This window comes from Colletotrichum jinshuiense, chromosome 6 (assembly GCF_051148585.1).
Source record: "Colletotrichum jinshuiense chromosome 6, complete sequence".
Lineage (NCBI taxonomy): Eukaryota > Fungi > Ascomycota > Sordariomycetes > Glomerellales > Glomerellaceae > Colletotrichum > Colletotrichum jinshuiense.
Window position 1 is genome coordinate 2,615,599 of NC_139313.1, and position 24,657 is coordinate 2,640,255.

The 24,657-nt window shown below is 53.4% G+C and overlaps 9 protein-coding genes across 9 annotated transcripts; 7 read left to right on the forward strand and 2 right to left on the reverse strand.

The window, feature by feature from the left end:
- Positions 1–2,837: 2,837 nt before the first annotated feature.
- EsH8_VI_000662 (YT521-B-like domain-containing protein) lies at positions 2,838–4,947 on the forward strand (the record flags this gene model as incomplete). The annotated part of the gene is made up of 4 exons (XM_083271915.1): positions 2,838–3,585; positions 3,658–3,717; positions 3,769–4,283; positions 4,339–4,947. The coding sequence occupies 4 exons, from the start codon at positions 2,838–2,840 to the stop codon at positions 4,945–4,947; spliced, it is 1,932 nt and encodes a 643-aa protein (XP_083127089.1).
- A 1,978-nt stretch (positions 4,948–6,925) lies between these two features.
- EsH8_VI_000663 (HSP20-like chaperone) lies at positions 6,926–7,627 on the forward strand (the record flags this gene model as incomplete). Its single annotated transcript, XM_083271916.1, has 1 exon — positions 6,926–7,627. One exon carries the CDS (start codon positions 6,926–6,928, stop codon positions 7,625–7,627), a length of 702 nt encoding a protein of 233 aa, XP_083127090.1.
- A 668-nt stretch (positions 7,628–8,295) lies between these two features.
- EsH8_VI_000664 (recombinase RAD51) lies at positions 8,296–9,467 on the forward strand (the record flags this gene model as incomplete). Its single annotated transcript, XM_083271917.1, has 3 exons — positions 8,296–8,388; positions 8,454–8,601; positions 8,656–9,467. The coding sequence occupies 3 exons, from the start codon at positions 8,296–8,298 to the stop codon at positions 9,465–9,467; spliced, it is 1,053 nt and encodes a 350-aa protein (XP_083127091.1).
- Positions 9,468–10,053: 586 nt separating this feature from the next.
- Positions 10,054–13,694, forward strand: EsH8_VI_000665 (nucleoporin Nup120/160-domain-containing protein; the record flags this gene model as incomplete). Its single annotated transcript, XM_083271918.1, has 3 exons — positions 10,054–10,696; positions 10,749–12,809; positions 12,859–13,694. 3 exons carry the CDS (start codon positions 10,054–10,056, stop codon positions 13,692–13,694), a joined length of 3,540 nt encoding a protein of 1,179 aa, XP_083127092.1.
- Positions 13,695–14,026: 332 nt separating this feature from the next.
- Positions 14,027–15,176, reverse strand: EsH8_VI_000666 (retromer subunit PEP8; the record flags this gene model as incomplete). The annotated part of the gene is made up of 4 exons (XM_083271919.1): positions 14,027–14,160; positions 14,223–14,364; positions 14,419–14,891; positions 14,960–15,176. The coding sequence occupies 4 exons, from the start codon at positions 15,174–15,176 to the stop codon at positions 14,027–14,029; spliced, it is 966 nt and encodes a 321-aa protein (XP_083127093.1).
- Positions 15,177–15,799: 623 nt separating this feature from the next.
- EsH8_VI_000667 (60S ribosomal protein uL6) lies at positions 15,800–16,909 on the forward strand (the record flags this gene model as incomplete). The annotated part of the gene is made up of 4 exons (XM_083271920.1): positions 15,800–15,845; positions 16,188–16,235; positions 16,367–16,619; positions 16,675–16,909. 4 exons carry the CDS (start codon positions 15,800–15,802, stop codon positions 16,907–16,909), a joined length of 582 nt encoding a protein of 193 aa, XP_083127094.1.
- A 1,055-nt stretch (positions 16,910–17,964) lies between these two features.
- Positions 17,965–19,149, reverse strand: EsH8_VI_000668 (uncharacterized protein; the record flags this gene model as incomplete). Its single annotated transcript, XM_083271921.1, has 2 exons — positions 17,965–18,044; positions 18,096–19,149. The coding sequence occupies 2 exons, from the start codon at positions 19,147–19,149 to the stop codon at positions 17,965–17,967; spliced, it is 1,134 nt and encodes a 377-aa protein (XP_083127095.1).
- Positions 19,150–21,131: 1,982 nt separating this feature from the next.
- EsH8_VI_000669 (H(+)-transporting V1 sector ATPase subunit H) lies at positions 21,132–22,778 on the forward strand (the record flags this gene model as incomplete). The annotated part of the gene is made up of 3 exons (XM_083271922.1): positions 21,132–21,429; positions 21,590–22,118; positions 22,166–22,778. 3 exons carry the CDS (start codon positions 21,132–21,134, stop codon positions 22,776–22,778), a joined length of 1,440 nt encoding a protein of 479 aa, XP_083127096.1.
- A 770-nt stretch (positions 22,779–23,548) lies between these two features.
- On the forward strand, positions 23,549–24,643 carry EsH8_VI_000670 (ribulose-phosphate 3-epimerase RPE1; the record flags this gene model as incomplete). Its single annotated transcript, XM_083271923.1, has 4 exons — positions 23,549–23,664; positions 23,791–23,917; positions 24,024–24,269; positions 24,377–24,643. The coding sequence occupies 4 exons, from the start codon at positions 23,549–23,551 to the stop codon at positions 24,641–24,643; spliced, it is 756 nt and encodes a 251-aa protein (XP_083127097.1).
- Positions 24,644–24,657: the final 14 nt, after the last annotated feature.

Sequence of the window (24,657 nt, forward strand, 5' to 3'; positions counted from 1 at the left end):
GTGCCTCAAGATCCCGCCTTGCAGCTATGCAGCAATATCCGAGGAGCCCAGTAGGGAAAGCAGACGATTCGTTACAAGGCATCAGGGTCTACGGGACCCTGCTCCATATGCAAGGGTTGGTTATCTATTGATAGCACCGCTCCGTTGCTCGTCTACTGGCAAAGTCTTTTAGGGTTCAAGGCTGACGATCTCTCGACTGATGGGAACACAACAGGATTAACGATAGCAGCAGCAAGAAATGGCAAATTTGTATTCATGGAGAAACTGGAACAGGGTGCTTTGGCCGTACGCGGAATGTACCTCGGGATGTACCTCGAGTGTATGTACCGAACGGAAGTTTGGTTGATTGGGGAAGGCCCAAGACCGATGTGGCTGGGCAGCCGGGCTAGACACGGGACTAACATCACAGAGTGAGATGGAACGAGCGGGTAAGCCAGCAGCCTCCATGTCTCTCTCTTTCTGGACCTTCTCTTTTCCTGTTTGCCTGTCTCTCCTAGAGGGTCTAAACGGTACATTGCAGTATTTGCACACAAATCGTATCTTGACACTGGGAAATGGCCCGGCGGGTCGAGTGGCAAACCGCCCACCCCCCCAAGACTGGGTCGCTCCATCAAGACCCTCCACTCGCTCTGCTCTGTTGGTCTGCTCTCTGCTCCTCATTGCATGTCCGTCGGCCCTCTTCCGTGTGCTCTGTGTGGCGCCGCGCCAGGCCAGAGTCCCTGACTTGTAGATTCTCGCAGTTTTTCACTTCATCTCCGTACAACTAACTCTATGCCTCTGTACTCAAGGTATCTTCCCCATCGATCTATTCATCCCTGTAAATCCAAAGTGCCTTGCCTACTCTAGTTCATGGCCCGGCCAAGTGGGAGGACCACCGGACCACATCCGTGTCCCTTGCACATTTGAGAGCGGCAGCCAAGAACCGAAGAAAAAAAATCCCATCTTTCTTCATCCAATTCGCTGCTCATCATGCCAGAACGGGCACCTCGCCATGCACATCAGTTCGTTCCCACTCCAAGGATGTGCCCTTGTCTGCAGCTTCCAATCCGCCTCTTCTACCATCACACCTCCCATTCCTCCCTGAACCCCGTCTCATCTGGACTGGACGACTGGGCTGGCCACAGGAGCCGAGCCCCAAACTCGCCATGGACCTCTCCAAATGCATGAGTTGGGTGTCTGTGCTTGCTTCTCACACTTACAGCTCACTCCGTCTAAACCCACCCCTCCTCGAACGCCACTTAATCCACCGCCTGGCCCGGCCGTTCCCATCTCACCTTGCCAGTCACCCGTCTCGTCTCGTCTCGTCTTTTCTCTTTCAACAGTCCGGTGTAGGACGGTATTGCTATCTCGGCATCTTCTGGTAATCTAGGGCAACATACGACAGCTACGGATACATAGCGGCGAAGTAACTGTTGCCTACATCCCCGGAACCGTACTCAACTCGCCCAGTTTCCAGTCCCCCAAACTCGCCTCCGGCTCCTCTTCCTTGACAGCTACTCCGAAATCGAAGCAAGGTTGTTTTGTGCTATCTTCATATGCCTTCTAGCATCCCACAAGTCGCCAGGAGTTTCTCTCGAACCATCCAAGACTCGGTTGCCGCTTGCCCCTAGCCCCGATATTGTTCAGCAGACGACTGGGGCTCCCGGGACCTCCACACCCTACATTTTGCAACATACCCGACCCTTGGGTTTTTGGCCACCATCCTGTCGGTAACTCACCATCTTCCCCCGTTGTCGTTTTTGTGGCCTTCTCTTCGTTAGTCAAGTCTCATAATGGCTCTTGCCCTTCCCCATCCATAAATACCATTGGATGGTTGAAGATGAAGCAAGCCTTCGCGTCGCCTCCGTCACTCAACTACTACTGCGGCTTCCTAGCTGTCACAGGGACCCTTCGTTAATACTCACTTACGCTGACTTGTCGATCAATTGACAGTCTCATCACGCAGTTTGCTGTCGTTGGCCTGGCTTTCTTTGCCTCTTGGCCATAGCTGCGTTGAACGCCGTCATCCGCGCGCCACAACTCAGTCAAATCCAATCATCTGTTCTCAGAATCCCTTGTCCCCTGGCTCGCATTCATTCTCACTGCATCGCAAAGTCTTGGATCTTCGAGTGCTCTTCGGCAGTCTAGAGCAGTAACCCCTGCCTCGGAGGCCCCAAGTTCAGGTAAGAGATTGCCCTCGTTAGTGGCAACCGCACCACCCTGAAGCCGCACCACCTCTCCACACGATATGCATGCCTGGAGTTCCCTAGTATGGCCCCTCACATCTTCATTTCTTCGTCCCGTCCTCTTCGGCACCTCCCCCTTTACCCCGGTACCAAAGGCTACGCTGTACCCCCTGCTTCGGACTCTTCTCTGCATCCGTATTGGACGCCCAGACGAGCTGATCGTCTACCAGGAATTTCACTGAGCCACACATCTCTCTGTCCAGAACAGGGTTTGCTGCCACATATACCCTGGGACACTCGGAGGCGTGACTTTCCAGACAGAGAACCCCCCCTCCCTTTTCCTTCAAAGGCTGTGCAAACTAGCCACACTGCCCACAACGTGGGCATTCGCTCATCTACCGCAAATAGCTCAATCTCTCTGTGGCGCCTAGAATCACATTCCCGCCCCCTTCTACCCGTCATTCTTTTACCGGGCTCGCTCCGCCAGAGCTGTCAACCTAGAACCCCAGAGACCTAGACTAGTGCTTCGCGGAAGGTACCAACAACTAGAAAGACCTGATTGTGGCGCCGTTGGTCCCCGGCCACGGGTTTTTGGGATATTTTGCTAACTCAGACCTGACAGTTTGTGGGTGGTATAAACTCCGAATACCAGGTTGCGCAACCACATTACAAATGGGAGATGTTCAACCCCCTTCCAGCGTCAACGAGTACCCTACTACCGTGGACTCTCACCAAGGCCTGAACGTTGTAGGTGTTTCGCCTGTTTACCTTGACGAGAAAACAAGCATGGACGCTCAAGGTGTCTCATATCCGCAGCATCACCAGCCATACGGACCCCCGCACCATGCCTTCTCGTCTCAACTCGACATGGCACAGCAGCCCGCAACTGGCCGCCCCGGGGCCTTCAACATGAACGGCATGGCGAACGCGCTGCCGCAGACCGCAGTAAGGCAAGGCCACTATGCGTCTGGTGGTCAACCGCAACACCAGCAACACCAGCGATACAGTCCAGCAACGTCCTCGCCATCCATGATGCCCCAGATGCCTCAGATGCCCCCCCAATACCCCGGCCAGGCACCGATGCCCATGAGCAACCATCATTACTACATGCCGCAGCACCCACAGATGCAGCATTATTATGCCAGCCAGCTTTCTCCGACCCAGCAACACGCTCGCCCGAACATGGGGTTCTACCCGAATCAGATGGTCATGGGCCATCCGCAAAACAGCCATATACCGCAGGGGTACTACTATTCCCCGGCTGGCAATTATGCTCAGAGTCAAGGCCTCCCGAACCAAATGATGTCGGCGCAGTATATGACAGCGAATGCGACACACAGCGACCCTAGAGTTATGCCGCAAGTTCCGAACGGGATGGACCATCTTGGCGCACACGGAGTTACAAACAACAAATCTAGCGGTTAGTCTTTATGTTGTCGGACGCTAGGCGACGAAAACAAAGAAAGAAAAGCTCGTACTGACGGGACTATAGAGGTGGGAGAAGGCGGATCTGGTGTTGTGCGAGGTCCACCGCGGAAGCCACGGCAAAGTGGTAAGCTACATTCGGACTATACTTTCGAAACAAGCCATTGACAAACCTCAGGCCATGCGATCTGGATTGGAAACCTCCCTCCCCAGACAGACTTGATGAGTCTGGTCCACCACGTGTGCAAAGAGGCAAACGGCCTCGAATCCCTGTTCCTGATTTCGAAGAGCAACTGCGCATTCGCAAACTTCAAAGACGAGAATACATGTGTCACAGCCCAGCAGAAACTGCACGACTCGAAGTTCCAGTCCGTCCGCCTGGTCAGTCGCCTGCGCAAGAGCACTGTTGAAGGCGCGACAGGAGTGACAGCACCCACTGGCCCGGCAGCATCATCTGGTTCGCAGACTCCTCATGACGCTGCTGCGCAGCCTAGCACTACCGATAACGCGCTCGAGGCTGCGGTACCGGAGTCAGACGAGACCAATGCAGTGACACCCGTGGACGTAATACCTCAGAAGGATAAATTCTTCGTCTTGAAGAGTTTGACTGTGGAGGATCTGGAACTCAGTGTCAGAACAGGCATCTGGGCGACTCAGTCGCACAACGAAGACACCTTGAATGCCGCCTTTAATGTAGGTCCTACCACCAGTTCCCGGTCGTGAGCTATGACTGATTATCCTTGGACAGGCCGTCGACAACGTCTATCTCGTCTTCTCTGCGAATAAATCGGGCGAATACTTCGGCTATGCGAGAATGACGTCGCAAATCAACGAAGATCCAGCGGCCGCGATACAGTTTGCTCCGAAAGCCCAATCTGCGAGCGACGTCGATTTACCGAAGGCAATCCCCACCGAGCCTACGGAGTACGCACCCAAGGGGAGGATCATCGACGATTCGGCCAGAGGGACCATTTTCTGGGAAGCAGAGCGCGATGATGCCGATAGCGGAGATGAGGAGGAGGAGCAGGATTTGGAGCAAAGCGACGCCAGTAGCAGGAAGAGTGGTAACCAAGAAGCCGATGGTGCTGCCAAGGCTTGGGGCAAGCCCTTCAAGCTTGAATGGCTGTCGACCGCACGGCTGCCGTTTTACCGGACTAGGGGCCTCCGAAATCCATGGAACTCGAACCGGGAAGTCAAGATCGCGAGAGACGGCACCGAACTCGAGCCATCTGTTGGTAGGAGGTTGATCGGGCTCTTCAATAGGGTACAGAGTCCCGGCCCCGGAGCTGTTCCGGCTGCTATGCGACCCGGAATGGCGATGATTGCAGGGTATCCGCCTATGAGACCGCAGTATTAGCAATGAGACCTTTTGTTCCGAGCCCATCGAGAACGCTGCCTATCCCGACGCAACTTTCCCCTCTTCTAGTTACTAGGTCATTCGGATTCGGGCACTATTGTTATTGAAGGGTTGGCCATGTTGCTGAGACGACGGGCGCATTCAGGTCATGCTAATACTAGTGTTGGGTATTTGGTAATGGTTCCTCCTGTACCTAATCTGACTGTTTAATTACACGAACGACTACTGTGTACACTACGCATGCCTGGAGCCGAGGATAGGATGTCTGGATGATTCGGCAACCACCAGATGTAGGTGATACAAGCGGACCGGTCGATGAAGCAGGCACTCTGATACTTCCAGGATCTCCCTCCGGCATTCGCCGTGCATCTTTGGTCTGATGATACGGAAATGATTTTAGAGACCGAGTTGGGCAACGAAGTTACGCTGCGTTGGAGTCTAAGACATGTCGTCGATCAACTGTGGCACCTTGGAAGTGGCGACATCCACAGTGTGGCTTGACCCCGGAAGGGATGAACCTGGACGAGCGTCGGGATCAAAACTCGAAGTGCGACTCCAAACCTTAATTGGCTGTATCCTTGAAGTATTTTGATGTTTCGCTACCGTCCAACAGTACCATCTGTACTTCCCGGGGAGGTTATGGGATCAATCGCTACGTGCGACTAAATATTTATTAATTGACTTTAGCTCGAAAGCAGTTCTCGCCGGGAGTGAAGTTGAACTCGTGGGGGTACTGGTATGTCGGTATATCGGCATGTCGTGATGGACCACTGGCAGTCTTCTCGCCAAAGATGCTGGACTTGTTATCGAGCTGCGGTGGGCTTTAAAACATCTCATTTCCCCTTTGAGATTCGTCGGACTTCGTCAGAGTAGTAGCGACAAAGATGATTACCGAAAGCCTTTTTATTGTATTGTTAGACAAGCCTATATGCTGGGAGTCACTGTAATTACGTTGTCTACGTTACCGCAAGTGGCCATTTTCACACCTTGCAAATGCATCATGTGTCTGTCCCCAATGAAAGACATCATGGTATAACCTACCAAACCCCAGCTAATACTCGGAAAATAACGACGAGAATGGAAGAAGGCCGCGCCCTCTGGAGGACAGGGTCCTAGGGACGGAGACAACGAGGGGGCGGGGGGGCGGCACGGCAGCTGAAATGGAAGAGTCTGGACCGAGCCATGGACATGAACACCCAGGGGCTCGACACGGACCATGCGTCCGTCGTCGAGGGTAGGAGCTCAATTGGCTGGGCGGCGAAATTGCGTCGTGCATGATGGCAAGACCCATGTAGAGCGAAGAAAGTCTAAAAATTAAGCGAGGACATGGAGAGCGACATACGAAGTACCTCCCCCAGGCCTTGCCAGTTACAACGGATCAGTTGAAAGGCTTTGCTGCGTTTGGAGGGACATGGAGATGCTTGATGGCAGCAATAGGCATGCCGCGGGAATATAGGAGAAAATTTCCAGGTTGTTGAAAAAAGTTACGAATCACGATTTGAATTGAATTTGGTGAATTTGCTAGGCAATCTGCTGCTGCTGGTTGGGAACAAGTGCGTGGAAGGTGCTGGAACCTTCCATTGGATTCTGTAAGCCGAAGCTGCTGGAAGCATCGCGATGCCATCACCGGATGCTTACAGCACATATTCCTCCGGAAACATGGTCCGCAACATTCGCGCCCCTTCCGTTGGCTCCGAGATGATTCTATGCTAGGTTCGCAACGGTGTGTATAATCAATCGGCGATGATTCCGGAACTTGGGGGAAGGTGCGGCGATGCCTGCCTCGAGTGTATAAATCGACCGTCTTGATCCTCTTACACTCAGTCCGAATTTCCTCATCAGACCAACAAGATTCACAACAAGCAAACAACACTTCAACACACCCTCCAAATACGGCAAACAGTTCTTGCGATTTACAACTCAAACATATCATTACCACTTCTCACACATCACTCACATTCCAAGTAACACCATCAAAATGGCATTCTTCCCTCGCAACTTCTACAACTCCGACGCCTCCTTCACCCCCCTCTTCCGCCTCCTTGAGGACTTCGACAACTACTCTCGCCAGGGCAGCCAGACTGGCACCAGCACCCGTGGAAGCGCCCACCGCAACCATGTCCCGACCTTCCAGCCCAAGTTCGACGTCCGCGAAGTCGAGGATGCCTACGAGTTGCATGGCGAACTCCCCGGGATGGACAAGAACGATGTCTCCATTGAGTTTACCGACCCTCACACCCTCCACATTCGCGGCCGCGTCGAGCGCTCCTACACTGCCGGCACGCCCCCCGCGGGTCTTCTCGAAAACTCCAGCAGCGCCACGGAGGTGAGCGACGCCATCACTGACGGCAGTGAGCGCCCTCGTTCGGCGCACCAGGCTACCGTCGAAGATGAGAAGGACAACGACAATGACAACGACAACGACTCATCCGCCCAACCCACCCCGGCGACGACCGTTGCCGAGGTGTGCAGGACTGGCAGCAACAGCAACAAGAAGGAGCCGGTCGACAACGCCAAGTACTGGGTCTCTGAGCGCAGCATTGGCGAGTTTAGCCGGGTCTTCAACTTCCCCGGTCAGATTCAACAGGACACTGTCTCCGCCGGCTTCAAGGACGGTATCCTTTCAATCCGGGTTCCCAAGGCCCCCAAGCACGAGGCTCGCCGCATCCAGATCAACTAGACGCAAAAACTTACAAATACAACAACAACATGACCACTGTACCAACAACGACAGCAAAGATGAACCAATGGGGATTGGGGTTTCTGGAGGTGGATTTGCATTGATGATTTGGACGATTGAACGGGTGTTTGGGTTTTCCGCACTGCATTAAAGAATTAATAATAGCTTCAAGAGCTTGGGTTGTAAACAGCATTTCCTAAATAAGAATCCATTTAAAAACAGATGGCACTCTCGTACCATAACCGCATGAAATATCGAACAGAATAGTGACACTAAATTGACGGCATAACATGAACTTAATTCAGGAGAGATACCTAGATTTATCTGCAACAGCCGTCTGCACATTGTATTGCACCGACTTGATTCGTGAATCGTTTCGTGACAGTTAGTGAATTAGACTGGTGATGTTGGGCGGCAGTTCATAATGAACCTTAGTGGGACGCTAAGTCTAGGCACCCGGCGGGGCCGACTGGCCTTTTAATTGAATCATGTGACTTGGCGTATTTTCTGCTCTGTCATCGCCACTTCCCTGACGCGTCTTAAAGTCCGCGCTCCCCTCCCCTCATCAACAATTCACCGGTCGCACGAATAATTCCGGCTCACAATTTGCAGCTTTTCTGTGCGTGTATATTGGAGCCCGAGTCTATATTTTCATATTCACAAGTCCAATGGCCGATGTCGAGGGCTACGAGGAGAGCCACAATGGCGACGAGGGCGGCATGACTGGGCCTGGCGCGCCCACGCCACTCTCCGCACTCGAGGTAAATTTACCGTCAAATCTCCCACATTACTTACGCCCAGGATGCTGAAAATTTGTCGCGGACAGGGAGTCGCTGGCTTGACTAAGCGTGACATTCAAATGGTTGTCGATGGCGGGTTCAATACAGTGGAATCTGTCGCGTACACCCCCCGCCGGATGCTCGAACAGATCAAGGGCATCTCGGAGCAGAAAGCCACCAAGATTCTTGCTGAAGGTAAGTCTGTTTACCAGGACTTTTGATGTAACTGCTGTCTGACCGAATACGAAGCCTCAAAACTTGTGCCCATGGGCTTCACGACCGCTACCGAGATGCATCAACGACGAAGCGAGCTCATCTCAATCACGACAGGCTCGAAGCAGCTGGATACCCTTCTCGCCGGTGGCATCGAGACCGGATCGGTGACTGAGTTGTTCGGAGAGTTCCGCACGGGCAAGAGTCAGATCTGCCACACACTTGCTGTCACTTGCCAGCTGCCCTTCGACATGGGCGGCGGCGAGGGCAAATGTCTGTACATTGACACCGAGGGTACCTTTCGACCCGTCCGGCTGCTTGCCGTTGCCAACAGATACGGCCTTTCCGGAGAAGAGGTTCTCGACAATGTGGCCTACGCACGCGCTTACAACTCTGACCATCAACTTCAGCTTCTCCAGCAGGCTGGCGCTATGATGTGCGAGACGCGGTTCTCGCTCCTCATCGTCGACAGTGCAACGGCTCTCTACAGAACCGACTTTTTGGGTCGAGGTGAACTGTCATCCAGACAAACCCATCTTGCCAAGTTTATGCGCACACTTCAGCGTCTTGCCGATGAATTTGGCATTGCTGTTGTTATCACAAACCAGGTCGTTGCGCAGGTTGACGGCGGGCCCAGTGCCATGTTCAACCCTGACCCGAAGAAGCCAATCGGTGGTAACATCATTGCCCATGCCAGTACAACAAGAATTAGCTTGAGAAAGGGCCGAGGCGAGACCCGTGTTGCCAAGATCTACGACAGCCCCTGTCTGCCGGAGAGTGACTGTCTATTCGCGATCAATGAGGATGGCATCGGAGACCCAAGTCCCAAGGACCTAGAGAAGGACTAACTAGGCGATCCTGGTAGACAAACCGGGATGAGAAGAGCGGTAATGGTTTTATGCGCATATGAGTGAGCTTCGATATTACCCGGCTGGGACAGTAATGGCATGCATTGGTGCTGGCGTTGGACGGCAAATTCTTACACGGGAGTTGTGGTTGTTCTGCGGCGATTTACCCAGCAGACTAGATACTGAGAAAAGCACTTGCTAGAAAACATAATGAGATTTAAAAAAAAAATACTTGATGAGTACCTAATACTATCCATCAAGATGTGGCGTCTTCGATTCCAGATGAGTGATGTTCATCCTGGCAGCAACTTCCGTCAACTCGATTCGTCAGTTGAGACTGCGGGAAGTATGTACCGTGCGATATACAATGCACCGTCTAACGACACTGTACCAAGCTGGTTACTGTTTTGGGATTAGCCCCACCAGCGCGCGTTGGAGTCTTCAAACTGGAAATTCCATCAACTCAATCGCGACGAACTTTTGCTGTCGCAGACTGCTTCATGCGCCGAGCCCGACCCGCGATTTCTGCGGCCTCTTCCCCTTTTTTCGACGGCGTTAGAGGTCTTTACAGGTTAGGGGCGCAATAATGGATTCCGCAGACACTCAGTACCTCTACCGAGAGACTCGTCTCAATCTCGAACCCTCCTCCGCCTCGTTCATTGTCAACATCCGCGTTCCTTCGCTCACATCAAACGGGAGGGGTGTGACTCGCAAGCTCGCAAACGGCGAAAACAATGTTAGCGAAGACGAAATCGCATTCCGACTGAAGAACCTGGCGCCTGCCTCGTCTGTCTACCACCGAAAATGGCACGATGCACCGCGCAGTTTCTTGTGGAGGCTGCTAGAGGACGGCCTAGTCCTGAGCCTCCGCGTGGTCGATACCTGCAGACAGGAGAAAGCAGTCGATGCGCCGCTGGTACTTAACTTCAGATTCTCCGTGCCGATTCAGCCATCATGCATCGCCTTCGCCGACCCCCGGGAACATGATGCGCTCTCCATGTTCGTGCTCGACGAGTCCAACTTCCTATACTCCTTCACTCTGCGACCCGACTTCTTCAGGAAGCGCTCCGCAATCGAGGCCGGACCAGGCGATGCCTGCAAGGTGTACCAGCCGAAGGTGTTTGGGTTCAAGCACCCGCATCGTATGGTTGCTGCGAGCACTGACCAGGTTGTTATTTCACTACACGATGGTGGGCTGGTGAGATTGGACCGGAATAAGACTCAGGATTGTGTGTTTTCGTCGGTCAAGTCATAACTGAACTACAAGCTGACAGGTTATAGCAACGAGCAACCCCTGGAAGGAGACGATCTATAACGCTCAGGGCTGGGCGCAGGGAATCCGCAGCTATCTCCCTTTCAAACAGAATCACTCAATCCGATACCGCAACATCCACATGGATGCCAGCGCAGCGACATCGATACAAGTGACGGACCTTGGCTTGGAAGATGCAGCATTTCTCTTCACCGTCTGCCTTGACCACCGTATGCGCATCTGGAACCTACGCACCGGTCAGATCTTGTTCACCGGAGACATTTTGAATTCCGACCGAAACCCCCAGGAGATCGGCAAGTGGCAGATCGAGCCTACCCAAGCAAATTTGTTGCACCTTGTTGGCGACGGCACGGGCAACAGAATGTGTGCCACATATTCGCCTATTGGGGCTGGAGAGTTCAAGTTCTGGAACATCAAAGCTCGTGATAGCGACACTGTCTACGTTGAAGACGCTTTCCCCGAAACTCATCTGGTGCCCTCTTCGCCATCCTTGTCGGATGTATGGACCTTGGCGGATTTTGTTCTTTCAAGCATTTCCGATGGCGGTATCCAGCTGTGGACATTGTGGAAGAACAATATGACGTTCAGGGTGCAGGAACTTGATCTCAATAAGGATAATATAGCCGAGTCGTGGGAGAACGAGTGGACATCGGTTCATATCGAGACCACCTACCCAACGGCACAATTGTCTGGACCATCTGACCCGACAGACACGACCGAGAAGTGGTTGGAGCTTATTCTTGCTCCTGGCCGCTTCACAAAGGCGACCCTGGAGACTGCCTTGTCCATATATGAAAAGGGGCTCTACTCCCAAAAGGACGGTAGCAGTAGTTCAAGGGGCCAGAGGGGCTTGGCTGAGTCTATCTGCTCTGTCCTTGCTTCGACAGCATCCTTGGATCGCAACTCGGCCGGCGGCATGGACTACGAGCAATTCCGCTCCAGCAGCGAAGTCCAATGGCGGAGGTTTTACCGCCTTCTTATTGAGTTGGACAAGCAGCGTGGCGAAGCTGTTGCCTTAGTCCTGGACGCAGACTCGGACATGACTTGGGTGGTGTGCGCGGATTCTGTGTCTGCCATCAGAGAGTGCAGCTCGCTAGAACGGTTGTACTACAATCTGTCGCGGCCGGATGAGGGCACAGAGAAGGTGGCGAATCTTGTGTCCACGGGGGTTGGCTTTCTTGATGCAATCTCCGACAGCATACAGCAGGTTTGCAACGCTGCCCTGCGACCCGAAATATTCGAGGAGACACCTCGAACGGATTACGAACGAATCCAGTACATGTTCGACACCACAAGTTTGTGGCGTAGTGTGAGCGATGAAGACTGCGCCCAAGTCATCGAAAGCCTCGGACAGAATTACGGCAGCATCACAATGGACCTATACGAGAGTCTTTCCGGTTTGATCGCCGCCACCGACGACTCGGGTAGCCGCAAAACCCGGCAGCCTTTAACAGATTTTGGCAGGAAGCTGATTGTCAAGGCTGTTCAGGAGACAATCGAACTGCAATGGAAGGTTGTCTTCAGCCAGGTCTTACTGCTGGTTCATATGGAGTTCGACTGGGAGCAAGAAGAGGACATGCTCTCCAAGCGACTCGACGTTGGCACTGTGTTCCGCCAATTTCTCGAGTCACTCCGCAGATTAGAGCTTCTTCGGTGGCTCTCCAAGACCGAGATTACCGTTCCTCTCGGCAGCAAGCACGAGCGTAACGGTTCCTTCTCTGGCTCACCAAGCGCCTTGAAGCGCACTGGAGATGAAACCCAGACAGTTACTGCGTTGGAGGGCAACGTGGGCCATCTGCTTGGTTTTGTCGACAGTAGAAACGAGCCTCTGGCATCGAGTATCACGGACATTGTTACAGATCTCTGCGCCTCCAATAGTGACATCGAAGTGTCGCCCACCCTTATTCAGTGCTCTCTCATCAGGAGGGAACGAGCCGATCTCGCTTTGGAGCTCACCCCCTACTGCAGCCAGACGCCGTTCGCCATTTACATTCAGGGTCGTGTCTCCCTTGCGTTGAAGGACTTTGCCTCAGCTGCCATCCACTTTCGCAAGGCAGCAATTGGCATGAGTACGTTGGCACTTCATACTATCTAGAACCTCGCTAACACGAACAACAGGTGTGAAAGATGTAGATGTCGATCGGCACAGCAGTGGTCTTCTCGATGATACCGAGTGGAACCTGCTCAACAAGGGACCGGCTCGGTATCACTGTCACATTGTGGCGCTCTTCGAGAAGGCCAAGGCATACTCGTACGTACTAGAGTTCGCTGGCCTGGCCATTCAGTACTCGCACGCCAGCCCCGAAGCTGCACTAGTCAGGAGCGAGATGCTCAGCCGCCAGTTCAACGCCGCCACAGTGCTCTCACGCTTCGATGTTGCGCATGCAAGCCTTTTGTCCATGAAGGACAAGGCGATGCAGCACTCCTCCCTCCGCAAGCTGGTCGACAAGATGTGCGAATCTTACCACAACAGCGAACTCATGTCGCTTCCGTTCCCGGGCCTGCAAGACTCGATCGACGAAATCCTGGCCCAAAGATGCAAGACGACAATGGATGTCCTCAGCGGCACTCCATACCACCAAATCCTCTATTCCTGGAGGATTAAACATAACGATTACCGCGGCGCCGCTACGGTGCTGCTCGACCGCATCCATAAGCTGCAGCACGCTGGCGAAGGCGACAAGCTCATTGGCGAGGATATTCTCGATACAGCGGTGACGAAACAGTATTTGCTATTGATCAACGCGCTCAGCTGCGTCGATACGAAGCAGGCGTGGATCTTTTCGGAGGAGCTGCCACCTCCCAACTCGAGGGAGTTGGCCTTCCAGGGCAAGCGCAAGGTTGTTACACTGCAGGACCTGCGAAAGCAGTACCAGGAGGAGCTGGACAGAATCGCTGCCATCCAGAACAACCAGTTCGGATTCGAGACAGATGACGCGATGGACATTTTGTAAATGGCTGAATGACAGGAGACGGATTACAAGAACGGAGCTGCAGGGAGAAGAGCATGTACAAGTAATCACAAAACAGTCCCGGACACAAAGAATGACCCTGGACAACAGATACCTTACGAATTGCATGGATTGGGCTTTGGCTTTGTATATGGTAGAATTGATGGAAGAAGAAAAATTTCATTGTTTTCGTATCAGCGCAGCAGACCCAGCTTTCTGTACCCCAAACGCCGTGACCTATGCTAAAACTGCGTGACGACGGAATAAAACTATCATGACAGCTACAACCCACCGACAAATTACTTGAGCTCAATCCCGTTCACTGCCAGGTGACTTTACGCCTGCAGGGAGTGCGCCATAAGCTTGGGGTTCTCGGGGGCGGCGGCCATGATCATATTGGGACCACTGGCCGCATCCGGGGTTTGACGGTAGAGGATGATTTCCGATTGTTTGAAATACCGTCGTGCGTCTGGTGTACCCTGTTAGCCCACCTTGGATCAACCGAAACAAAGCACGCATAGGTTTCTTTACCTTCGTCAATAAGTACGAGACTGAGATAGTATCGGGTAGAGAATTTCTTGTTCACGTCCCGGAATGTGGGAGTCAGGTCGAAGCCGCCAAGGAAGAGTCGGATGGGTATAGTTTCTCCCCTCGAAGGCGAGCCGTCCATGATCTGTCAAACATTTGTTAGCCAAACACTCGGCACTGCAACAAAACTACAACTCACCTCAAACCGCACCAGCGTCTCGCTCTCATTATACTGGTTCGGTGCCGCGCCCGTTGTCTCTCTCCGGATGATGGATAACTCCATATGTTTGATCTTGAGTCGGACCAATAAGAAATATATACGGCCGACAATGACATCCTTGAGATGATATTTGGATTTGGAGTACTCGAACTCGATGTGCAGGCAGTCCTCGATGCCGACGTCCATCTTGATGGACGAGTTCATCTCAGGGGGTATGCGGTACGAGTAGACCCAGATGTCCTTCTCGCGGATAACGTCGGCCATACGGCGTGAGACAGTGACGCGCACAAAGTAGCGCAGCTTGACATTGATTCCATTGTACGACTCATACTGCTTCTCGACGTTTTTGAAGTTGAAGTCGAAGGTCTGCGGGTGCTGTAGCTCGCCCGGAGCCGCGAGCTCCTGAACGAGGGAGAGGAATTCGTAATGGTTTCCGCGGTCGAAGAACATTTCTAGAGAGAAAGGATCAGCGCGGGAAGCCACTATGCGGAACGGCGCACGAAGTAGTATAAGAACCTACCTATCGTTCCGATGAACTGCACCTTGATGCCGGTGTGCTCTAGCCGCTTGCCGTCCTTGGGTCTAATGGTTACCGCGCCCTTGACGGACTCGCCGTCCATATACAGCGGCGCTTTTTCGCGCCGGTTCTTGTCGAGCTTGACATCCACCATGGACCGGTCATCGGCGTCCTCCAGCACGATGTCGATGTCGACGGGGGTCGAGAAGAAGTACGACATGTTGGCCTATGTGGGAATTCCCGGGTCTGACGCAATCGCTCCGTATTGATGCTCGAGTTGTAAAGAATGTATGCTTGCTTCAATTGCTTGAGTTCGGTCGCATGTACACGCTTGCTGTAGGAAATTAAACCGATTGATATCGGGCGCGGTTGGAGAGCTTCGAGGCTGACGTACGTTCATTCGGCTTGCGCTGCTGCTATTGCGCCGGCCAGCCATCGGTCGAGGCGGGCGGGAGTTGGAGCTGTCGGGGATGGCTCCTCCCATTGGCCGAATGTTACACGTGACTGTGCCAGGCAGTAAGATTGAGAAGCTGCGGCTGGTATGCCGAGTGTGGCTGAAGCTCAGCGGCATTGCCCCGCTCCGAGAGACGGTCTCGGGTCCCAGCCCCGCCAATTCACTGGCGCCTCTTTTCCAGGGCGGGCTTAAGGTAATCCGGGCACGGACCACAAAATCTCACGTGCACATGAGCCCTAGAACTTTTGCTACCCACACCAAAAATTCCATGTCAATTTTCGCGAAACGGCTTCAATTGAGATTTTGAAAAGTCGACCCTCAACGCCCAACGAACAGACCAGTCGCCCAGTAGATCGCCCAGTCGACAACCTCCTCCCCCCGACGTCAAGATGAGATACATTCACTCCCAGGAGAGCCTTGTCGTCCCCCAGGATGGTACGTGAAGAACCGTTGTCGGCGTCGACATCGACGCAGCGATACAAGCACAAACCGAACCCCCCGGCCATCACGATGCGGCCCTGCGAGCTCCGCCGGATTCTGAACTTTGGGATACTATATCACTCTGTCGCCATTTTGCCTCGGTCTCGCCTCCTCTGCCTTGCGTCGGCAACCATCTTGCCCCTAGCATGAGGTTGTGAACATGGCGGAGGGACATGGGGAGCCGCGGTGAAAGAGCAACATGGGTTTTTGGGTTGAAAAGTTTAAGACTGTGGATGAGCTCGAAAGGAGCAGTAGTGGCAGGCAATCGAATGCATGCTGACTTGGATTCTCCAACAGTCAAGGTTCACATCAAGTCCCGCGTCGTCTCCGTCGAGGGCCCCCGTGGTAAGTGAACACCCCTTGGTCATCATTCCAGTCCTAGATTGAGGCCGGCGCGCTGTTACTCTCCGTAAGGCGCATTGCGCCTCATGGTGGGATACAGACCCTTGGAGGTAAATGGCTGACCTTGTCAACAGGCAAGCTGGTGAAGGACCTCAGCCACTTGGCTGTCAACTTCTCCCAGCCCACGAAGGGCACCATCAACATTGAGATCCACCACGGCTCAAGAAAGAACGTTGCCACCCTCCGTACCGTCCGCACCCTCATCAACAACCTGATCATCGGTGTCACCAAGGGCTTCAAGTACAAGATGCGCTACGTCTACGCCCATTTCCCCATCAACGTCAACTTGGACAAGAACGAGGATGGTGTCTTCGAGGTTGAGATCCGGTATGTCAAGTCGAGCTGCATGGTAATAGCGAAGGATAATACTGACCCAGCATAGCAACTTCATTGGCGAGAAGCTCGTCCGCCGCGTCATCATGCGCCCCGGCGTTGAGGTCGAGATCTCCAAGAACCAGAAGGATGAGCTTGTCCTCTTCGGCAACTCCCTTGAGGCTGTCTCCCAGTCTGCTGCCGACATCCAGCAGATCTGCAAGGTCCGCAACAAGGATATCCGTAAGTTCTTGGACGGCATGTACGTTTCCGAGAAGGGCAACGTTGTCGACGACTCTCAGTAAGCGTATCCTGAAGAAGGATGACGAACTGGGGGGGAGCGAAGTAAAAGTCAAATGGTCATGTTTTGGAAGGCTTTGCAAAAAACTGGGTTCTGGGTCCTTACACAGGCGTGGCCGGGGTTCAATTTTGCATCGTGTAGCGCAGGGCTACCAACAAAGAATCATCACTTCAAAAAGTCAACAATACGTTACCAGCTCCCTGCTCTGAGCGTTCACCTCGACATTTTACGTTATCTACTATTTGCATGAAAATCCTTCATGGTGAAATGATACCCACACAAAAAGTCTTTCAAAACCTTGTTCTCCATGTCGTGTGTATCGTGTTAAACAGGTCTCGCTATTTGTTTTCCTATATACCAACCTGACTGAGACGGTAAAGTCCAACCGCAAGCCGTGCATGGAACTCGAGTTGTACCATGCATAAAGGTCAAACGCGAGGTTTTTCGCAAGTGCCGAGTGTTCATCTCAACTCGGCTTCTACACAGGCACCAGTAACATTTCCCCAGGACCTTGGACAAACAACACGGAGCCCGAATTGGCGACTAGGGAAGAGAATACCGTATCGTTGATTAAGAAGGCTCGGGAAACAACAAATTTTGAGCTCGCCACCAAATTCGTCTATAACATCAAAATCGTTCTAACATCGTACATGCCATGCTGTGCGGGGGTGGTGTTATGTAATAGGAGGCACGCCAAGAGAAAGTAGGAAACGCTTAATGTCCCAAGAGACTCCCCTCCTGCCTTTCGTTATCATCTCCAACCCTATCGTTGCCACCCAATTTTCATCTCTCGTGCGTAATCGTCCAGTTCCTTTCATCCACCATCATCGCCAAATCTCTCGTCTCCTTGCACCATGCTGTTTTCATCTTCCAAATTCTTGCATTCAGCAAGTCGGAAAGAAATGTTGTGACTTATCCTCCGTAACGCCGGTAAAAGAAAAGAGACGACAATACCAATTTATATACGTTCGAAGCATGTTCGGGGCCTCAGGAACCTTGTAGAAAAGGTAGCCGAGGGCTTATTATGCAATTCATCGAGGCCAGGAAGACCTTGGGATGCTACCTCCGTGAGGGGCGCGTCGTGCGTGTGCCGCGCGTTTGGCCAGTTCGGTGAGTTCTTCCCCCTGAGCTAGAGCTGCCTAGGTAGGACGTCAGATCCGATCGAGTCCGAGAATCCCATGAAGACTCACTGGGACTTGTCCCCGTGTACGAATAGTACGAATCCGTGTAAGTTGACCGCGGCTTACGTGCCGGTTTGTCCTTCTTCAAGTTCAAGAGTGCCACCAAAGTTGCCGCGGCGGCGCCCAAGCCCAACCACTTGGCGCCCTCCTTCTTTTCTTCCTTGCGGCTGGCAGCTGGGGCAGGGCGGCCGCCGCCGCCAAACCAACCGCCATGCGAGGGGCGATGGGAATGAGCCGAGGGCATGCGGCTACCGTGGCGCGAGTATCTCTCCTCAACCACCTCAACTCGCTCGCGGCTGCGCTCCTTCTTCTTCTTGCCACCAAAGATGAGGCCCCAAAGGCCACGGGCGATGCAGCAGAAGCAGAGTAGCATGAGAAGACCGAGACCAGCAAGCGTGCCGATAACGATGCCTGCGATGGCTCCGCCGCTCAAACCTCCGCCGGTGCCTTCATCGGGGACGGGCACGACACCGCCGGTTCCTGTTGATGTTGCTGATGCGAACGTGCCCGTAGCTCTCGTACTAGTGATTCGGTAGGGAGCGGAGTACTGTGTTGTGATCGTAACGCCTCCAGAGGTGATTGTGGTAAGGCCTCCGCCTTCTCGCGGGGCACACTGCCCAGAGTAGGCACAGTACTGGTAGGTAGCACAGCAAATCTTGCCGCACGACTCCTCTCCTGCCTTCGTTGGGGTACAGATGTCGCCAACGCCTCCGGCCTCTTTTGTTGTTGCTGGCCAATCTGTTGTGACTGTGCTGGTGAAGGTATTCGTCTCAGTCCAGGTTGTGGTGAATATACCATAGCCCCCACCTCCGTTTATGGTGCTGCAGCCGGCAATGTTGTTGACAGTGTAACACTGTTCGCCAGAGCCACAGCAATACTGCAGGTCTACTCCGCAACGCTGGACACAATCGCGGCGCATAAATTTGTCGCCGACATCATAAAAGAGGTTGTTGGCAACATTTTGCATGGGGTAAGGGTAGGCAGAAATCGGACTGGGAGCGGACACCAAGAGTAGGAGGCCGGCGACCAGAGAGGCCGCATCGGAGTGCTTGCGGCGTGTCATTTTGACGGAAGGCGCTGCGTGGTGTCGTCGGAAGCCAGGAATGTGAGGGGCCGAAAAGGCGGCAGGGTGAGATTGCAAGTGAGCGTTCGCCCACACTCGGTGGTCGGTGTCAGCTCAAGGGTGTTGTCGCGAAGCTGGTATCGTCTCGCAGCCTCAGAGTCACCCCAAAGAGTACGTAAGTGACAGGAATGCTGCAGCGGAACAATGAGGTATTAATGGTCGGCGAGAAGAGGAAGGGGAGGTGTTGGAATGGGCGAAGAAGGTGAGTGAGCTGGCCGACCTAGCCTGTTAGTGTGCTGTCGTATCGGCAGGGACTGAATCGTTGGAATGTTCTTGGGTTAGATGGGGAAAAGAACCAAGAAATCGGGAGAAGAATGAAACCTGCAGGTCAATGTGATTTAAGAGAGAGAGGTGCGGACGGACTAGAGCGTCGTATTACTTGTTTTGGGCAGAGCCTTTTTTCCCCCTTCGCAGGCCGATTCCCAACCTCCTCTCCTGGTCCGAGTCCAACCTCTTGATTTTGGTGCTGCTGTCACCACACCCACACTGACACCCACAATACTGCCCTCAAATAATGCAAACTTCTGCAGGGATCTAGCTTCACCGATTAATAGCTGGCCAATCTCTTTCAAGGGGACTCTGGATTTTTCTCTTGATTGATCTTTTCTGTCACTGCTGCTGCTTTTTCTGTTCTCGTTCCTGAAGATCGGGCGCCGAGAGGTGGTTCTTACACCAGAGACACCGCAACAGAATGGGTTTTGAGTGGCCCAGTGCGGGGGAGATGCCTGTATGAGCTGGCAGAAACGGGTCGCTAGCGCTTTTCTGACTGGCCCGGCCCAGAGCGCCTGTCTTGCCCTGTTTACCGGCAGGGGTCCGTCCGCCCGTCCACTGGACGACAATCGATAGGCGGACGATAGCCTGTTCCGGTTTCCCTGATGGTTGCCATGCTCTTGTTGTTCTTGTTCGTTACACCGAGGGGCTTCCTTGTGTGAACGGCCAGTAGATAGAATCAGGCGGCCAGTGCTTGGAGGTATGCCCTGGTGATTTGCAAGTCTTCGGTGGCGCTGATGAACCACCCATCGCTAGCTGGCTCAATGAGAGCAGTCGCAATTCATTCCGCCTTATTGTATTAATTAGCCTGGAACACCTCCACACCAAGGCAAGACCGCTACAATCTTTGACGCATATAGGGCAGACTGGCAGCGCAATGACAGCTGTTGTGCCGGAGCTTCTTATGCCGCGAAGGGATCTCGGCAGGTGTCAGTCCGTGGGTTCCGCGTCTTTGAGCAAGGCGATAGAATGCATCTACCTGACCCATCACGAATTGAAGGTGAGCCCCTCTTGACTAAAAGAAGAATCCCCAGGAGATTCAAGAGCATTTGGCCGGAAGTGCCTTGCATGCTGTAGGCCAGTTTTGAACATGTGTAAACAATCTGGGTAAAGAACAGCAGCCAGCTTCCGCCCGATCTGGCGAATCCATCATCGACGACAGCTGCCCCTGAAGAAATTTGGGTGGTTGGGCGCCGGGGGCAAATGGGGTTGCTATGCTATTTGGAGTATCGGGGGTTGGTAAGACAATGAATGGGGAGCCAAGCTTCGTGGAAATAAGTGATCGAAATGCACCGCCGCAACGGCACAATTAGCTTGTACAAGCCAGGCTTGTTTCATTGGCCATGTAGAAGCTGTGGTGGAGCACTTAAAGCTCTCGCCTGTGGCTGACGTAGAACTGGACCTCGGGCCAATCAGCTGCGGTAGACCTGACGCTGTGACTTGGAGCAGGGAAGTGACCCAAAAACTGGGTATAGGCGCGGCTGCGGCTGCGGTTTAGGTGCGTTACGTTCATCAGACAGCTCCTACCAGCGACGACCTGCGACCCTCAGCACGCCGAATCCATCCATCCCGTCCATTCCCAACACCCTCGGCGACGCAGGCACATCTCTATCTCAAGCCGCCCGGGTAGCTACCTCCCCCGACTTGCCGCTATGTCGCTCGATCCTCCCACCTACCTTGCCTCGCTGCAGAGCAACATCCGTCAGCGGCCAATTCCATGGGATGGAGCCGTTAGAGCAGGCACCATCACCGAGGACCACTTGGCTCGCATCCGCGCTGTCGACAAGGCGAAGAAGCCCGAGGCACGAAAGGAAATCGTAGAAGGAGACCTCGATGGCTATCGCTCCCTCTTTGTTGGCGAACCGGGAAACCCCTCTGTACTCGAGTCAGCGGGGAAGCAGGCCAATGTCGTCCAGTATATCCTCGTCCTCTTGGCGGACCTTTTGCCCAGTATGTCGTACACCGTTCTCCTAGCCAGCATTGTGTTCTTCGAAACAACTCTTTCGATCCTATGCTTTCGTATTGTGTTTTGCAGATTGATATTCCTCAGCACCGAAAACCAGCCCTTCGTTTCGAGATAGCCGCTAACGCAGTCATCTCCTTCCACTAGGTGTACCATCACTCTCCAAAGCACTGTTCAAGAACACCGATCCTTATAAACACTTCCTACCTTTGCTCGCCCATTCGAACAACACTGAGGATCCGATTCCGTTGCTTACCTCGACTGCTTTGACAAAACTCATGTCACTCTCAGGAGACGAATCACAGGCGACTCGAAACGCTATTCCCGTCTTGCTCACATACCTATCTGGTCTCGCCAAGAGCTCCGATGCTGGTCTCCAAGACATTGCGGTTCAGGAGTACTCCTCTATTCTATATGGACATGCGTCCAGGCAGCAATTCTGGAACCAAAGGAGCGAGACGATTTCGCCTCTAATTGAAATCCTCAGAACAGCAGCTGGTATTGGGAGCAATGGAAGCTCCTCGGCAAGCATTTGGAGCGGTACCGCCCCCACAAGAGCCGCTGGGTTTGAGGGTTCGCTTGGCGGTGGTATTGGTCTGCAGCTGCTTTACCATGTTCTGCTGGTCGTTTGGCAAATGAGCTTTGAGGCTGAAGATATTGGCGACGATTTGAACGAGTATGCCACCCTTTGTCAGTTTTCGTTTCACAAGCTAAACTTCACAGCGAGTACGATATTGTTCTGTTGTACACCCAACTTCTGCGTCTTTCTCCGAAAGAGAAGACGACTAGACTGGTTGTATCGACGCTTTTCAATCTGCTCGATAAGAACCAGAAATCACTCCTCCCCACGGCGGTACTCGCGCGGCTGCCGGCGCTCCTTGAGAACTTGAGCGGCCGCCATCTCACCGATCCCGACCTGCTGGAAGACTCACAGAATCTGAAGGAGCTCCTCGAGGAGTACACCAAGACAAAGACGACCTTTGACGAATACGTGGCTGAGGTCGAATCCGGCCACCTCCGATGGTCGCCGCCTCACAGAAGCCAGGTCTTTTGGGCTGAGAATGCGCGCAAGATTTTGGAACACGAAAACGGGGAAATTCCGCGTAAACTTGCCGAGATTATGAGAAAGCCGTGGGACAGCGACAAGGCTGTCCTAGCCATTGCTTGTAATGACGTCGGAGCACTGGTCAAGGAGGTGCCAGAGAAGAGATATCAGCTGGAAAAGCTCGGACTGAAGACCAGAGTCATGGAGCTAATGGGAGAACCCGACGAGAACGTTCGATGGGAAAGTTTGAAGGCACTGGGCGGGTGGTTGAAGTATAGCTTTGATAGCTAGGCTTGTTTGCAGGACGGTTAGTTAGGTCTGTTGGGTTGAGGTTCTGTGTATGTATAAACGGGGGACAGCATTATCCAGGCAGCTTAGAGTGGATCAGGAGTCGTTCCCGCATGTTGCTTAGTTGGCCGACTCTCTGGGCCGAAATTGTGATGTACTTATTCCGATTGTTTTCGAGCACACCCCGAGGCCATCATTCTGGCAGAGAGTTGTGACGACAAATCAAGGCTCTACTTATCTGACCGGCATCATTGCCTGCTTTCCTGTTTCCTGACAGCGTGGCGTGCGGATACGCCTGAGGAGCAAATCCTCCGCGGCAGATAATCACCCGAGGCCCATCATGACATTCTGTTAACGTCAGGGGTCAGCCCCATACCTGACTGTAGCCAGCCCAATAGGAAGGGTGGGGCTATTCTCAGGTAGGGAGGTACACCACTCTCCTGTACTCCGGACCTTAATATACGGGCGGTACGTGCTTGGCGGGTCGAGCCACCCCACGTCGGACGTCAACCCCTCAGTGACTAAGTGATTCTAGATTCTAGAATGTGGGAAGATCCCAACAGAAACTCCACCCCAAGAAGCTCTCGTGGTTCAGGGTCCATAGCTTACCACAGCTTCCGGTCGCATGTCCGATCGTGTCCCTCCAACCCTTTTCCAAACGCCGAAGAGCCTTCCCGTCCCACGAACAAAATCACACACACCCGCACACACACACACATACACACACACATCTGTTTTCTCAACACAAATTAGTTTCTTTCGCGTTCGGCAAAATGGCACCCAAGGCATTCATAGCACCCTCGATTCTGGCAGCCGACTTCGGCCACTTTGGCCATGCATGCTCGCGCACCATTGAGCAAGGAGCCGATTGGCTTCACGTCGATATTATGTAGGACCACCCCGCAGGGAGAAAAATCAGCACGCTACATCGTGCGACTGCTCTTCTGAGAAGCCATTCGCGAGAAAATGTATTCACGCATTCGAGAACACACAAAGCTAATCGGTATGATCTCAGGGACGGACACTTCGTGCCCAACATCACATGGGGACCCGGCGTCGTCGCCAAAATTCGAGGCCATGTCGAGCAGCCCAAGGAGAACTGGGGCAAGGGCACATTCGACTGTCATATGATGGTTGCGGAGGTAATGACATCCATTGTTCCCCGCCACGTTCGCAACCGGTTGTCAAAGCTGCAACTGCGATGCCGTGCAAGATAAAACAAGCCGACTGACATATCCGTTGATTTAGCCCAAGAAATGGGTCAAGGACATGAAGAAAGCCGGCGCAGACCTTTACTGCTTCCACTACGAGGCCGCCTTCTCTTCCGACTCCGACAACCCAGAGGTTCAATCGGACAAAAAGACGAACCCGCGCGCGTTGACCCGCTTCATTCACGAGCAAGGGCTGCTGGCCGGCATTGCTCTCAAGCCCGCGACGTCAGTTGACGTGGTGTGGGAGCTCCTCGAGAGCGAAGATCCGTTGGAGCGGCCAGACGTGAGTTCTCCCACTTTTTTGTTTCGTTTTTTCTTTGAACCAAGACCTCCCGTGGTAGAACACGGAGTCTCTAAGGACGAGCATAATGCTGACATCCGTCGTCACAGATGGTCCTTGTTATGACGGTCGAGCCCGGTTTCGGCGGACAAAAATTCATGGCCTCTGAGCTGCCCAAGGTCCAGGCCCTACGCGAGAAGTATCCCGAGCTCAACATCGAGGTTGACGGTGGACTGAGCGGGGCGACCGTTGGCCAGGCCGCAGATGCAGGCGCCAACGTTATCGTAGCCGGAAGCGCAGTTTTTGGGGCCCAGGACCCTGCAGAGGTCATTGCATTGCTTAAGGAAGCTGTGGAGAAGAGAACTGGCAAACTCTGAAGAAAGCTTCAGCA